General features: G+C 43.5%; 1 protein-coding gene across 1 annotated transcript in view; it reads right to left on the bottom strand.

Annotated features, from left to right (window-relative positions):
• The window catches only part of REL (REL proto-oncogene, NF-kB subunit), a 29,682-nt gene that overhangs the window by 7,241 nt on the left and 7,477 nt on the right, over positions 1–14,964 (bottom strand). Inside the window, exons 3-5 of the mRNA XM_065835716.2 lie at positions 13,498–13,646; positions 9,135–9,226; positions 993–1,133 (exon numbers count right to left, since the gene is read on the bottom strand). Coding sequence (XP_065691788.1) covers positions 993–1,133; positions 9,135–9,226; positions 13,498–13,646 — 382 coding nt within the window. The remainder of the gene's footprint in view (positions 1–992; positions 1,134–9,134; positions 9,227–13,497; positions 13,647–14,964) is intronic.

Raw genomic sequence — 14,964 nt, 5'->3', positions numbered from 1 at the left:
CCCCGTGTGACAGCGCAGGTTTAAAAGGCCAACATTTTAAAGAGAAGTTCAGATCCAGGCAAGAGCCGCATAACTTTTATGATTTGTGGTCGCAGCTATGCGCTGTTTTATTTACACCGCTGCTACGTTACGTGGAGGATTTTAGGTACCCATAGGATATCAGCAGCTGCCCACACACTCCCCCGCTGAAAAACCAAAAGCTTCCCCCGCCACACAGCGATCTGTCATCTCAGCAGCTTAGCAAGGGCTGACGTCAAGCAACGCAGACAAGTAATCATGATTTGGCACATTTCTAAATGGCAGCTGAGGCGTAGCTGCAAATCTCCTACATTGATTTGATCTCAACCCTCGTTACTCTGGTACTACAAGGGTTCTCACTAACACAATGCACACAGGTATGAGTTCTGGGTAATTCTAGAAGAGACTCTAAAAATACCAAGAAGGCCCTGAGTTCATGTTCAACGTTTTCATAGCAACGCAATCCTAACATCAACTTTATCAACTGGAGACCTCATTTTATTCAGTAGCTTCTGCTGAAGTAATGACCTTAAGTATTTAACGTGAACATAATTTCACTGCAGAAATTAAAACAAGTGCCAGAGTTTCCAATTATTAAAACAATTCTGCTGTTCCGCTCCAGGAGAGAAGTCTGAGGGATAAATCCTCAACTGCAGTGACCTGCTAAAGCCGTTCAGACACCCAGTTTTGTGGATAATGGTGCCAAGAAGGAGCATTTCACTCCTGCACTCTACAGAACACGATCACACATTCCCTCCTCACCTGAAATATACTGAAAATAGCAATGACCAGGATGGTCAAAGGGGACATATAAAAGCGCTAAGGCCATTTCCCATTGGGATAAATCTTGAGAAACAGCCACAGAAGCGATCCAGAGACCTCGGAAACTGAAATTTTCCATCCCAAGCAAAAAGAGAAAAAACAAAAGGGAGGAAAGAAATAAATACCATGCGTTGGACTGAGTTGGTACTTACTGTTGTCATAGATGGGGTTGGAAATCAAAGGAGGAAGAGCTATGGTGTAGCTGCCGTGTTCGTCGGGGAGGAAGGCTTGGAAGCAGAGGCGGACGACGTTGAGATCGTACTCGTCGATGTTGTGCAGCTGTTCTTCAGGCACTGAACGGCAGAGGGAAAGACAAGACAAGTCACCAAAACCAGCAGTAATTCCTCGACCAACTGGGGGTGAATCTCCACCGGTAAAAGATGGCTTCGCAGGGGCTGCAAGAATAAATCCCTTGTACGCAGTAAATGATACAGGAACCTTTCAACGCTTTCCCTTCATCAAACAAGGCGAAACTGTCCCAGATCTCCAGCTGTTTCTGGTGTCTCGTTTCCTCACCTTGCCTTCCAGAGCAGTTTCATGCATCTACGGTTTAGAAGTCATGCCCTGGACACGCTTCCCTCTCACTTGTGCACGATCAAATTTACAAAATGAATGCTGCTGCCAAAGGGAGATCTTTCAATACAAATAAAGTCCTAAGATGTAGCTGAAGATTTTCAGCAACAGTGAGAGATTTCTGCTACATGAAATCATCGTTTTCCTCTAGAAACCGAGACGGAAAAACAATCAGAAGGCAGTTTTTGGGGCAAGAACGAAGACGAAACAACACAAACTATCTCCTCCCGTCCCATCAGCACTTCAGTGGCTTTCAGAATACTGATCAATGGCGTCATTATGATATAATCTCATAATACAACAAGCAAACCCTTGCTGGAAAGGATCCATTTCCTTAGTGTAAAACATTAATAGCATAACCCAAGCTCAGCATTTCAGTTTTGTTCATTTCTTCACTTATTTTAATTTCAAGACATAGGACCTCAGATATAATCACTGAACATTTCACATACTCGTAGCTTAGCAGGTGATTCTGGGATCAGCAGCCCTCTCTGAATTCAAAGCTTTCCTTTAAGGTCTGACATTAACAATTACATTGACATTCAATGAAAAAGTGATTTAAATTCACTTATGTAGAAGTACCGATAATTAAAATAATCCAAAAAGAGAGTCAGACACTTGCAATTCCCTACGGTGACCAAGTCCACGGGTCACAACCTCTGGGCTTCACTCCTTCCCCTGCCCTTTCAAAGGCCTCTTACAAGAATGAAAGATGAAAGGTGCCAGCGATAAGAAGCCGGGGGATCACCCGGTGCTGATTAGATTGCAATGCTCCCACCTCTATGGTTTATCAGCAGGTCGGTCTCCACCCCACCACCAGTGGGGTTCCACAGGGCCCACTTGAATGGTTTATCCCTTTCACCATCTGACGGTGTGAAATAATAAATGCACCCAGCTCAGAATATTTTCCACGGGCATTTTTAGTCTTTCTTGTGGCCCAGATAACTCAGTTTCTCCTGGTTTCTATTGTAAAGATAAAATAAATCACCTTTCCCTTTTCAAAGTCCATGATCTGACGTATTTCAAGGCAAATACACCAGCGAGTACCAAACTAAGCAGCAATTACAGATGTAACTTCGGACACGATGCTGCCCAGGGAGTTCTGCCACTGTATCACCAGACATGCAAAATTCTGTAATTTAAGGTGTTTCATTAATAATAACTTAATAAAAACAGGATCTTTAGGAAACAGGTTTGGCCCATACAGCTGTTCAGCCTCACGCGGCCTTGGCAAGAAACAGAATTGCTGCGTCCAGCTCATTGTGTTAGAGCAATAAAAACTGACCGCTTCCAATTTGACTTTTCTTATAAATGATTTAACACAATTAAAAAAAAAAAAATGTGCAGTTTGAAAGAGGAAGCGCTCAGTCAAGACTGATTCCTCTCGGGTTATTTTTAACCAGATGAGAAGAACATAACAGAGCGAAAAAAGGAGAACAAGACAGCTGCAACTCCATCGTGTGACGACACGATTGAAAATATAGAGAGGTTACATTCCATCTTCCCGTAAATTTCAAACCGTATTTCATTCCCGCCTAAAAGACAATCATGCAAACAAAATAAAATGTTGTTATGTGGGCTGACACCTTCAGAATATTAAAAATAAACAAAAACGAGGCGGACAAACAGCCTGAGTAATGCCTGGAGCGTGGCCGTACGGAGGATGCTCGCGTTATTTCACCGACTTCTGCAGGGAAGGACAACAGATGGGGTTAAACCTGACAAACCTGAATTTATTCTAGTTCGGAAAAGACCGGAGGAGAAAAGCAGCTGCTCCATCAGCCCCTGCGAGCTCGGTGGTGAAACCGGTGACGCGACACACGTGGAGTTAAAAAAGCGTCGCAGGATGCGGCGTGTCGAGGGCAGATACGGTAAAAAGAGGCTCCGAGGCGACACACGAATAAAAGGAAGAAGTGCTCTGTTTTTGGCGAGGGTTCAACTTCCTCCTCTGAGTGCGGCACCACACCTTTTGTGTCTTCATACGAACCCAACCGAAAGAGCTGGAATCCAACCAACAAGCTGCGTTTGCTTCTGTGACGGCCCAATCTAATAAAAAACTGGCCTTAATCCGGCAGAAATTCATTTTCCATAGTCGTCTATGCAAACAGGAGCACGTGAAGGAATGCTTATAAGCGCAAGTGAAGCTTTCAGAAGTAACACTTAGCAACTCAAACACAGGGAAATACACATATTATTCCAAAATAATTAAACATTTTAAAATCATTAAAATTCGAACTATTATGGATGCCAAAAAATATATCCATAAAAACACCGCCACTGGAATGGAAAAAGAAAACTAACCCCGCTCACCAAGATTCTTGTGATAGGATTTAAGAAATGGTATCTAGATTTATAATCAAACCTGGGGAGTATTTATGAACTGTTCAACCTGAAAGGGGCTACAATAATTAGTAAATTCCTTTTCTTTATAAATCTGTTTACAACTCTTCTCAAAGAAACACTGATTCCCCAATTTAAAAAACAATTACCTTTGAAATAATTCTCTAAACCAATACCCACTATCATGGGAAGAGATTAATACAGTCCCGGTGTGGGCACAAAACACGTTAAACCATTGATCTTTCCAACCTGAGGTGGCTGATCTGAGCAGCCCCCGCGACACAGGCCTGAGGTTTGGGTTGTCCCCACCTCAGAGATTTGTGTCACTAAAGCCCAGAGATGCCCCCACTGCGTTTCTACCGAACAAGATAAATCCTATAAAACACAATCGGAGACTTTCTGCGTCCAACCCACCAAAACACAATCCCAACTTTGGGCACAAAGTTGAAGACGCCGATAATATCAGGCATCCTGTTAACAGTCTTCAGCATCCAGAAAAGCTAATAAAATACCACTGATCTGATGAAATTTTGGGGGGATTAAGGGCTCTGGTGTTTACTCATAAGGTGATGCTACAGGGAAAGTGAAAGGTGTTTTTTTTCTGAGCACTGAAATGATGAAGTGTTTGGGTTTTTTGACTGATAACACGATACCTGATTAAACAGCACCCTCCTCACACCCAGCTCCGAGACCAGTGATGTCAGAAACCTCTGAAGTGGGTAGAGCTGGAGGCACTTGAGCATCTAATCTTAACCTGCGTGGAAACTTCCAGGGCAGATGGTGCGGTGTGACACACTCGGCGAGGGCTGGGTGACAATACACCCAATTCACCCCGCAAAGGGACGTCTTGTGACCTTCCCTTCCCACCGCGGGGCCAGCCGAGCCCCAGCAGATCTCACACAAAGAGAACGACCTCCTGCAAAACAAAAACCAACAAACCACGGCACCAAGACGACCGCTCGGGAACGCACATCGTTAATAATCACCGATGAGCTGCCTTTTACGCAGATGATGGTTTTTAATTTAGGGATATAGGCTGGGAGCTCGGTTTCATTTAAGCGATGACACAGAAGGTGGTTTGCCTCAAGCGTTTTGCTCCTGGAGCACAAAGATACCCCCCTTTTTAGCCCTGATACACCAGTTTAACCCAGCCTACGCCAGAGGCTTTGCTGGAAAAGGCCGGTTCTTGCTGGGAGGTAGAAGCTGGGAACAAGAGGAGGGCAAGACCGTGGCAGCGCTACATTTCTTCTCCTGATGCACCCATGTTTATACCTCTGTAATGCACGAAAAGGGAAGTTACAATCAATTCTGCAGAAAGAAAAAGACACTTTTCCATGTACCTATAAACAGAATATGCATCAGCAACGCTCGGTTTTTAAAAAGCAAAAACATGATTAGTGCAAATGACTGGAAAATTCAGATGCTGATCTACAGTCAATAAATCAAAACTACTACGGTTGTTCCTCATGCATCTTGAGCACGTGGAAGTGGCATCACCCCTGTTTTACAGAAGGAAGCACAGGGAAGGCGAATGACCTGGCCCGATACAAAAGCCAAGGGAAGAACTGGAAATACAAATTAAAACTTTGGAAACTCAGTCCTTGTTTTGTCCAGACATTTCCCTGAATCGGGGTTCAAGTCCAATCTAAAAAATCAAAGGTAAAAATGGACCAGATTTAAGCCAACATATCCAACAGCATCCGTATGTTTCTAAGGCCTTTTTTAGCACTTCGTGTTCATAGCACAAAAATAAGTCAGCATTTTTTGTGTCTCTACTCGGTAATCTTCCTTTTCGTTTTTAAACAACTTGCAAAGGGGCTGTCCTTTAGGTTAACATACAAACTTCAGCATGAACAGCAAGAAGCATTTACACGAGGAACAAAAGGCTTTCCAAAGGTAAAACCTAAAGTCATGTTATGATCAGGACACTCAGCTTTCCCCAAGTGGATTTGCTCCGCACCTCTTAAGTCTCACTCAACAACATTTTCAGCTTGAGAATTTATTGGGGGGGGGGGGTTAAATATTTGTTTTAAGGACAGAGGTTTAAGTTTCTTTCAACACCTAAGGGATTTGCTACAGAGGATTCTGATGCTTTCTGCTTTCAAACCAACTTGCTAAGAGCCTTCATTTGGTTCATAATACTCTGATTATTGGCTCGATCAATCAACACCCACCCCCATGAAGAAGCTTGTGGGGTGGAGAGGGGGGATCTGGGTGAACTCGGGCGAGCGGTGTCAGAAGAAAAGGGGGGCCTGGGGGCGGCAGGGGAAGCTGCGGGGACGGTGACGGCGCGCGGGGGCGGGAAGCGAGTGTCAGCGGCGTGGGGACGAGCCCCGGCGCGGGGCGGAGGCGTGTGGGGTGTCGTGGAGACTGTGACGAGCGCGAAGCCGCCGCGGGGTCAGCCGCTGGCGGGCAGAAAGGGGAAACGGCGAAAGGAAAGAACTGCGGAGGCAAACGGAGCACAGCTGGTTGTGGGGTACGGGGGAGAGCCTAAAAATTAATTTAATGGCTCTTAGCAAGAGCGATTGCAAAGGGAGAGGAACCTTAAGCATACATCAAGCGCCAGGGAAAGCTTATTTATACACTCTTGATAAATGACCTGAAATTTGGCAGTTCTCTGGGTTTCTCACTTAGGGTTTTCCTGCTGTCATCCATTTGGCTAGAAGAAAGTTAGGCCCTTGCAACACTTTGCCAAGCACAGTTTTTCCCCTAAACGTAAAGAACACTTTTAGGGCTTTTCCTCGTTGATAATTAACTCGAGCTGTTATTAACTCAATTGTTGTCTCTCTGTCAAGTCACACCCACCCACAAAAGCTCTTAACTGAAGACTGGTTCTTCTTTTAATTTGAGTTGGCTGTACATCAGACAGTCCACGGGAAGACAGGGACATGGCACAACTCAACAGCTACTAAAAGAAAACAAACACCCTCGAAAGCAGACGTGGACCAGCTCCACTGGAGGAGTAACTCTGCTCCTCGGATGTTGTGCTACTTATATCATCATCAGGCCGAGGAGTCCTAGCTACCTGCGCACCATTGCCCTGGTGTGCTCCGGAGTAAGTGACAAGCAATTTCTAGAACTGTTTAGCTTGTTAAAGGAGAAAAATAAATGGGATGCACCTTGTGAACGCAGCGGATCATGAACACGTCCAGGGAGGGTGTGGGAACGGTGACTCTCTCAGTAACACAAGAGGAGCAACCCGAGCGCAAATCATCCCACTTGCATCCGAGTGAGCGCAGGCGACGTGTACAGGACGCACTGAACTCAACAAGCGATAAGTGCTGCCAGCTGATGGTGGGGAATTCACTGTGAAACAGCCTCACAGGCCACGCTTGCGGGGCGATCAGGTGCAGACGGCACACGGCATGATATTCCCACCATCCAGGAGTTAGGCATCAGTTGCTTTAACAGCACAGGCGAGAGTGCTGGAGAAAATTATCTTAAAAATAACATAAATCTTGACCAAGCAGTTTCCTACTGCTGCTGATTACGACCCTTATTCAGTATGTGACCATATTATATACCAGAAGGAGGGATAACCCCACCAGAGAGTTTGTCTTGGGGCTCACTCTATCTTCGCCATCCCAGTTGCCTGTGGCACTTGGGCTTCCCTGGAAGACAATGTCTCCTTTACACAAAGACGTTTGGAATGCAATGTCGTGGACCCACACCTTGCTATTGCTTCATCCCTTACTGCCGAGACAAGTAATACGTATGCTGGCAGGCTGCAGGCATTTCGCATCTGTTAACAGGGTCAATACTGATTCTCTGCTCTGAAAGGAGACTGGGGACAGGGACTGCTTGTTCCAGAAGAAGGTGGGAAAGAAAAAGAACAAAAAGACAACTCACAAACACCCTGAAGGCTAGTTTTCAGCTCCATGAAGTTTCTTTTATGACGTTCATACAATAAGTGAGTAACGCTAACTTGCGACCTGCTTAGAGGATGCACGTAACTCCGAAACTTCTCTAAACAGAAAACTCAGATGCCTTTCTGAAGACAAACAAATAAAGCGCAATGCAGGATGGATACAATACAGCCTGTGCAATCCTCGAGAACGCAGTGATACTCTGCTGACCTTAAAAACCAAACTAAATCCCTACACAAAACTTTCAGTCTTATCAAGCAGCAAATATTGCGGTGACTGCCAATGAAACGGTGCTTTGATCAATTCAATACGTATATCAACATATTTCTGTCGCTACCCCAGTTTTATTAGACCTTGGCCCTTTGCCCTTCTGGGCTCTACTTAGCACGGGACTAAGCTGGAGCCCAGTCTCAAGGCAGCTCTGCTTTGTGCTGACACATTAACAATGCCGAAAAGCGATTTTGCTGCCAAGCACAACCTGCTGCAATCACCCCAAAATCATTAGGAAATTTGGAGTTATGTGCCAACTCTTGTCAAAATCTACTGTCAGATGATTTTAAAGATGTCTTCATCACAGTGGCACTAGGAACAGAGCTAAACATGCAGTTGCTAAAGTTTCTTTGGTGATATAAAGGTACAAAAAGGGATTTTATCAGCTTATTTTACTGCATGACATCAAGAGAAAACAACAAGAGGGCTGAACACAAGATCGCCACTTTTTTGTTCAAAATCAAGGGAGAACTCGCTAAGTCAACGTAACATAATTAAAACACTGTTTAAATTGTGTCGATGGACTAAACCCACATAAAAACAGATGCTGTTGTGTACACAAATTACCAGAACCAGGATAACTGTTTCGATGGACCATTAGGACCAGTCAGAAATGTAACTCTCACCTCTCTAAGGGTCTTACCTGAATTTAGTCAGACTTCTGTGGATATTTAAAAATGAAAAGGTTTTGAGAAATCTCCAAGCTGTTGCCACACTTAAGCAAATACATAACTGTACTAATAATAATGCTTAGAAAATAGCTTGTGGGGTTTATGCTTTTTAATCTAATTCCCCCCAGTTGTGGCCGCACACTGAAAGTGCTGGTCCCGCTCCAGTTGGCCTTAGATTTGCTGCTGTGTGCATTGAGCTCAGCTGTGAGATTAATGGGTTTAGCAAGTTGATCTGAGGGGAAACCACTCTTTTTGGTTTTTTCTTGCAAGTTGGTTTTCCATCGGAGCAACTTGCCGAGTCAGCTCACCGCGTAGCCACGGCGCCTCTGTACCTGGTGTGAGTAAAGTGGTAGGAGTGTGTGAGTAGGGATGGAGGGAAGGGCAGGACGACTCTTGGTGAGAGCGGCTGTCAGATAAAGTTTCCAGATAAACTGTCAGATAAAGTTTCCAGGGAAGTTTCTCTTGAAAAATAAAGAGGTTTTGGGAAAAACTAAAGCTCACCACAAAAGCAAAGGCAGGAAAAACAAAAGCCCGCCCCTCTGCAAAGTGAACCAGCCAGCTGGGTTCTACTCACCATTGAAAGGGTTAATCTTCTTCGAGATCCGTAAAGCAATCGATTCCTTCAGGTCTTTCTTCTTCACACACTGAATGCCCAAATTCTGAAAACTGAAGCATATGTGGCAGGATTTCAGCAATCAATGAAACCTTGAGTGTAGAATATTAAATCAACTATTTTATTTTGGCTAGTGTGATAACATACAGCATAAGAAATGGGGAAAGAAAAGCTTATTTGGAGGATGTAAAAGATCTGAAAAAGCAGGGATGACAGGTTTTTTAAAATAAGTAACAGAAGTGAAAAATACTAAAATAAAATTCTACAGAATTTCTTTATTAAGAATATATATTTCTATATTAAGAACTTACTCTGCGGGAAGCCTATAGTGATTTAGAAGTTAAATACTCAATATAAAGTGACAATGATATCAATAAGCACTAGTTAAGGTTTTGCCTTCCTGTTTTTCTCAGGGAATGTAACTTTCAACCACTATTTTAAAGGGTGGTGGTTTTTTTTTCTTTTAAACCAGTACAAACAGGTTTTTAAATCTCCTGTAGTTATGGAAAAGTTCTGAAGAGCTGCAGCTCCTGATTTGCATACGAGCGCAGGTCACCCCAACGCAGGAGGTGGGGGGAGTCCCGGCCGAGCTGACTCTTTCCCACATGGAAAAACCATGACATCATCAAAGCTGAGTGGATGTAAAGCAGGAAGTAAAGAAAAAACAGAAATAAATTATTAAAAAAGAAAAAAAAATAAGCCATGTTTCACGCTGTTACAATAAGCTCATGCCAATAAGCTCATGCCAACAATCATCCTTCTCCAGAAGTACCAGCAATTTCCCTTCCTTTGAAACTCCCAACTAAAGTTCTGTGCTTTAGTTGTGTCTAAATAAAACCACCTTAATGCACCTTGGGTTCCTGGCAGCACCTTCAGGAGCAATCCTGCATTTCCCTGCTCTCAACAACACTCTTGGCACGATGTTAAATTTCAGTTTCTGTGCCAAGGTTCCCAAACCCTCAGGTTCCGCTCCCAGAACCTTTATCCACCGGAGGAACGCACGAGCTTCCTTTTGAACCTGAACTTGAGACGGTGACACAGAGGGAAATAAAACCCAGGAGCATCTCCTCATCACTAAAACACTTTGCCTTCATATTCTGCCTGCTGACATTCAAGATTTGTACTGTACCTTGATGAGCAATCCTATTTTTATCTTTTCTTGTAGCTGGTGCTTTATTTAGGGCTTGATCACAGCCCATATTATTCTTTCTTCCCCCAGAATACCTGCTGTACCCCACAGATTGAGTCTGAAGCACACTTCAAGCTCATCAACAGGTCTTGTTCTGTATTATTTCCACCCAGGCTCTCCAGCCATCCCCTATAAATCATCAAACAAAGCCCACACGCAGCACCGGTCTTGAAGAAAAACTCTACCCAGCTAAGCAAGGACATCACTGTCCCTTTCAACCACTGCAAACAAAGCTTCTTATGGAAAACAAAAACAGGCTTTTAAGCGCCCTGTAATTCTCAGATTATAAACATATAGTTGAAGGCGCTGTCCCAGTGAAAGTGTCTGTTTTTGCTCAACAGAGGGCCGGAGCAGAGGAGAAACTGTTGAGAGGGCCGCGGGGTTTCACATCGAGGCGAGCTGACAGGAAGCCAGCGAGATAACGAGAAGAGAGAGGGAGAAGTAGGAAGAGAGACAAAAAAATGAAAGCAGCGGAGAAAAAAACCTATGATATCATCCATGAAGAGAGACAGCGAACTAGGAAGTAAAGATCTGAATATACAGGCAAGTCGCACATGCTGCAACGTTCGTGTTTTCGCCTTGATGTCTTGGCCAGGGAGGGCTCCCGTCGAGTTTAGGCAGCGGTACAGAGATCATTAAACCACAAGCGGAACAAAACGTTTTGTTCAACCGGAACTACAGGGGGAACTTTAAACAGGCAGTAGGCGGAGTAATCACTCAGAGCAGCCCCCAATCTGGGATTAATAATTCCACTTCTAAAAATTTTTTTAAAATAATAATAAAAATAATAGATTTTTGCTGCATTTGGGATGATCAGCAAGAGCAAACAGCCAGAACTAGTACCAAGATATCTCCTGTTCACTAGTATTGTATGAGGCTTTTCTCCAACGTGGCCTCAAAGAGAAGAATGGGGAGACTGAGTCACCAGCCACAAAAAGGAAAATGACTTTAAACATCCAGATCCAATTACGGATCGTACTGTTCTTTCATCTTAGAGCAACCAATGATTTGTTAAAAAAAAAAATTAAAAATTAGTGTACCGATGCTGGAAACATTTCAAAGAGAATGTTTTGAGCCTCCTCACACCAGGATCTCCAATGTCAAGCTCAACTGGAGCTGAGAGATTTGCATTATCAGTAAAACAAAAGTAGCCCACTTGCTATTTTGTATTAAATTGAGAGGCTTATAACCTAACAATATGGAGAAAAATGGATGGATATAGCAAACAATCATGAGTGCCTTAAATGAGAGACACGGCATGATGTTCAAGAACAGGATTTGACGCACGCATTCATGGAGACAAAACCAAAATTCTCAAATAATGTGCAGAGCATCCCAGTGCTTTTTGGCATTACGCCCCGCAACGGCCTCCCTGCAGACCTGCCCTGCGCTTACACACTTAACTCTTGTGCAACAAAACGCCAAGAGGAAAAACAGTCATCAGTGTCTCCCCATATCCGGTGAACTACCAGAAAAGGTGTGAAGCAATTGGGTTTCTTCTTTTTGTTTTTTAATTGCTTTGGATGAGCAGGGACATAGCTGAGAGCAGGAAGCGGGACGGGCTGGAGCGAGAGACGCCCTTCGACTTTGCGTGAGGAACCTTGATTTGAGAAGACAAAGGGCAAGCTGCTGAATGGATGGTCAGAGGAAGGGGCAAGGCCCCAGAGCAGTGTGAGGTACTCACAACTGCCTTTTAGACAAGGTTACTTGCAGGGAAGGCGATAGGACTGAGGTTACGAAAATCAAGATGGGAGGTAAGCACCTGAAGAGACAGCCCTACCTTTCTAAAGAGCTATCACAATGGGGAAAAAAATTAGAGGAATTACATTTACTAATCCTTTCCTACCATTTGCCAATTAGGATGGCATTGTGAACAGAGCTAAAAACCATAAACTAATAAAATTGTTAGCATCTGTAACAGCAAGACAGTACATTCAACACACCACGTGCCAGCTGAATCCATATGCAGCACGTTCACGATCACTGGAGCCTGGGCTGGATGTTGAAGCAGCTTCTCCACTGTTACAACACTTTCTTTCACCATCAGGCAATCGTCATCTTCAAACAGACTGTGTGTCTTCAGTTCTCTGCTTTAACAGTGTTCTACTGTCTAAATCCACGTAAGTGTGGAGTAATATCAGTGACATCAACGGAATCCCATCAGCCTGAGAGCAGTGTGTAACAGCTAGTTATACGCTGAAATATTGACCTTATTTTCTTCCCAGCTCAGTTATGTTTACCCCAAAGCCTACTTGCAAATTTACTACTCCGCAAACAGCGAACCACAAGCAGCTTATCAACTGTAAATTCCCCTCTCTAGTAATAATCACTTGCCTTTTGTTGGCAGTTTACTCTGCTTTTACTTCATTACGTAAGACTCGGTAAACTCAGAGGAAATACAATCAAATACAACGGTATTGTAGATATTCTTAATATCCCGCTGAATAGCACTGAGAAACACATCTCGTACAGAGCCTGAATTTTTCCTTAGCATCCATAAGTAAATCCTTCCCCGGTACCCTTGTTCTACAAAACTGGGCTTGAGCAGAATCTGGATTTTGACTCAAAAAAACCCCCAACCTAAACAAAGAGCAACAACAGTGACAACTACCAACACATTTTGAGACGTGTCAGAGCCATTATCTTCTCAATGACGTGACGCTCAGCCACTTTCTCCACCACTTTCCAGAAAGTCCAAATAGAATTCCCAGGGAAGATGTGAACTTCCCTAAATCTCTCATCACCGTGACATACTAATTCTAAGGTTGTTGTTACCCATTCTATTACTCATCGGTTTCACATGTAGGAGAGTCATGCTCAAGAGTAAGAAGGGTTACTGAACAAGGCTAAAAAAAGGAAACAAGTGGGAGAAAGGAAAAGGGGGGACACTGGGAGAATGATAAAAAAAGAAAGGAGAGAAAAGGGTGATCGGAAAAGGACCAAAGATGAGTGTGTGAAGTATTGAAAAAGAAGAAAATACTTCAAAGAGAAGTTGGCCTCTCTCTGAGATGGATTAGCAAACCTCAAAGGCAGCATACTAATTGCCCTTTTAGTCACTATTCAGACTTTTAAAACATAAGATTAGCAAATCACTTGCATAATTAATCGAACTCCCAAGCAACGCCCATTACTCACGACAGGACTCGGCGTTCTGGCCCAAACTCGGCTTCGTAGTAGCCATCTCTGCAGTCTTTGCCAACCAGATCGTGAGGGTGCGGCTTGTAGGGTTCGTTCTTCGTCACCAATGTCGTTCTGATTTTGACTTTTCCAAAATAGTTCAGAATCTACAAAAAATGTGGGATATTTTCTAGATTTTAGATACCGGGGCTAATAAACTCCCCACAGGTAACTGAAAATGCATTTTATCCTAAAATGTTCTATGGAAGAAATACCACAGCTAAGAAAATGCCATTATTGTTTCATAAAGTTTCGTTCATTCCATTTCAGTTCTGTTCATTTCACACTAAAAATACAAACAAACAAAACAACCCAAAAAACCAACCCTTTGGCCAAATACTTGAAAAGTGAATTTTTTTCCGTAAGTGTATCTCATCTATTTCAGAAAATCAACCACCACACTTCACCTGCTAGTTTTGCCAAAGCAGTTGGTTATTTGTCACAATAAAATTTTGTTAGTGCCAGCATTTCACGTTCAATCCGTTCGGTTCTCTTAAATTACCCTCCTGCCGGAACGGGAAGGAAGTCTGAATGGCTCTAAAGCATCTTTTTTGTTTGTTTTTGTTTTGAGGTTGGAGATCTATTGCTTCACCATCTTACCTGTGCAAAAGGGCAGGGGTAATACAGAAGTTTAGACCTAAAACAGCTCGTAATGTTGCGAGACTAAATGTTAACAGGACGTATTTCATTACAATGAAAGACGCAAAACTCTACGTAGGTGACCACATACAAATGCATATTGAAAGACAGGTCTAGCTCCAAAGATCTTAGGATAAAAACTCCTAAACCCTCAGGGATAAGGATGTTACCTGTGCATGGAACACTAAGCAGGGAAAGAAGATCTTAACAGATACAGCATGCCATAATCTTCTAGGAAGTCTTTAATTAATTCTCAGATGTATACTGAATCTTATATTCAAGAGGGGCACTAACCCTTCACAAATCACCGGCTTAATTCAACGCAGGTTTCTCAGGTGCATGAAAGCCTCTCCTCATGCTGACGGCTACCAGTGAAGTCACCAAGGGTTGCGTGGGCGAGTGAAAAAAAAAAACAGTTTGGCCTAAATTGTTTGAAGTGTAACAACTTGAAAGCAAATACTGGCTCAGGCACACAATTGTGCAGAGGCGAGCTCTCCTCCTCCACTTCCCCTGCCCTGGAACCAAATGTTCCTCTCCTCCTTCAGCCCTTTCTCTCTTTCCTCCTGAGGCTCCAAGGACCCATCACAGACCTTCTTCAGTTGAGACCTCAAGTCTTTGACTTGACCCGTGCTCTTCTAGTTTCCATCATCTGCTACCTTCCTCAGCCTCCAATTTGGTTCCTTTCTTGGCCTTCATACAAGCCACCGTTAGTTTTTACCCTTAAATAAAACCTCCACTGCTCCTTCACCTTCTCCAATTATTACATCATTTCTCCCTCATTTCACG

The sequence above is a fragment of the Patagioenas fasciata genome, chromosome 3 (genome assembly GCF_037038585.1).
Source record: "Patagioenas fasciata isolate bPatFas1 chromosome 3, bPatFas1.hap1, whole genome shotgun sequence".
In the NCBI taxonomy this organism is placed as follows: Eukaryota; Metazoa; Chordata; class Aves; order Columbiformes; family Columbidae; genus Patagioenas; species Patagioenas fasciata.
Note: the sequence above shows the minus strand (reverse complement) of the source record. Positions and strands in the feature narration are given on the sequence as shown.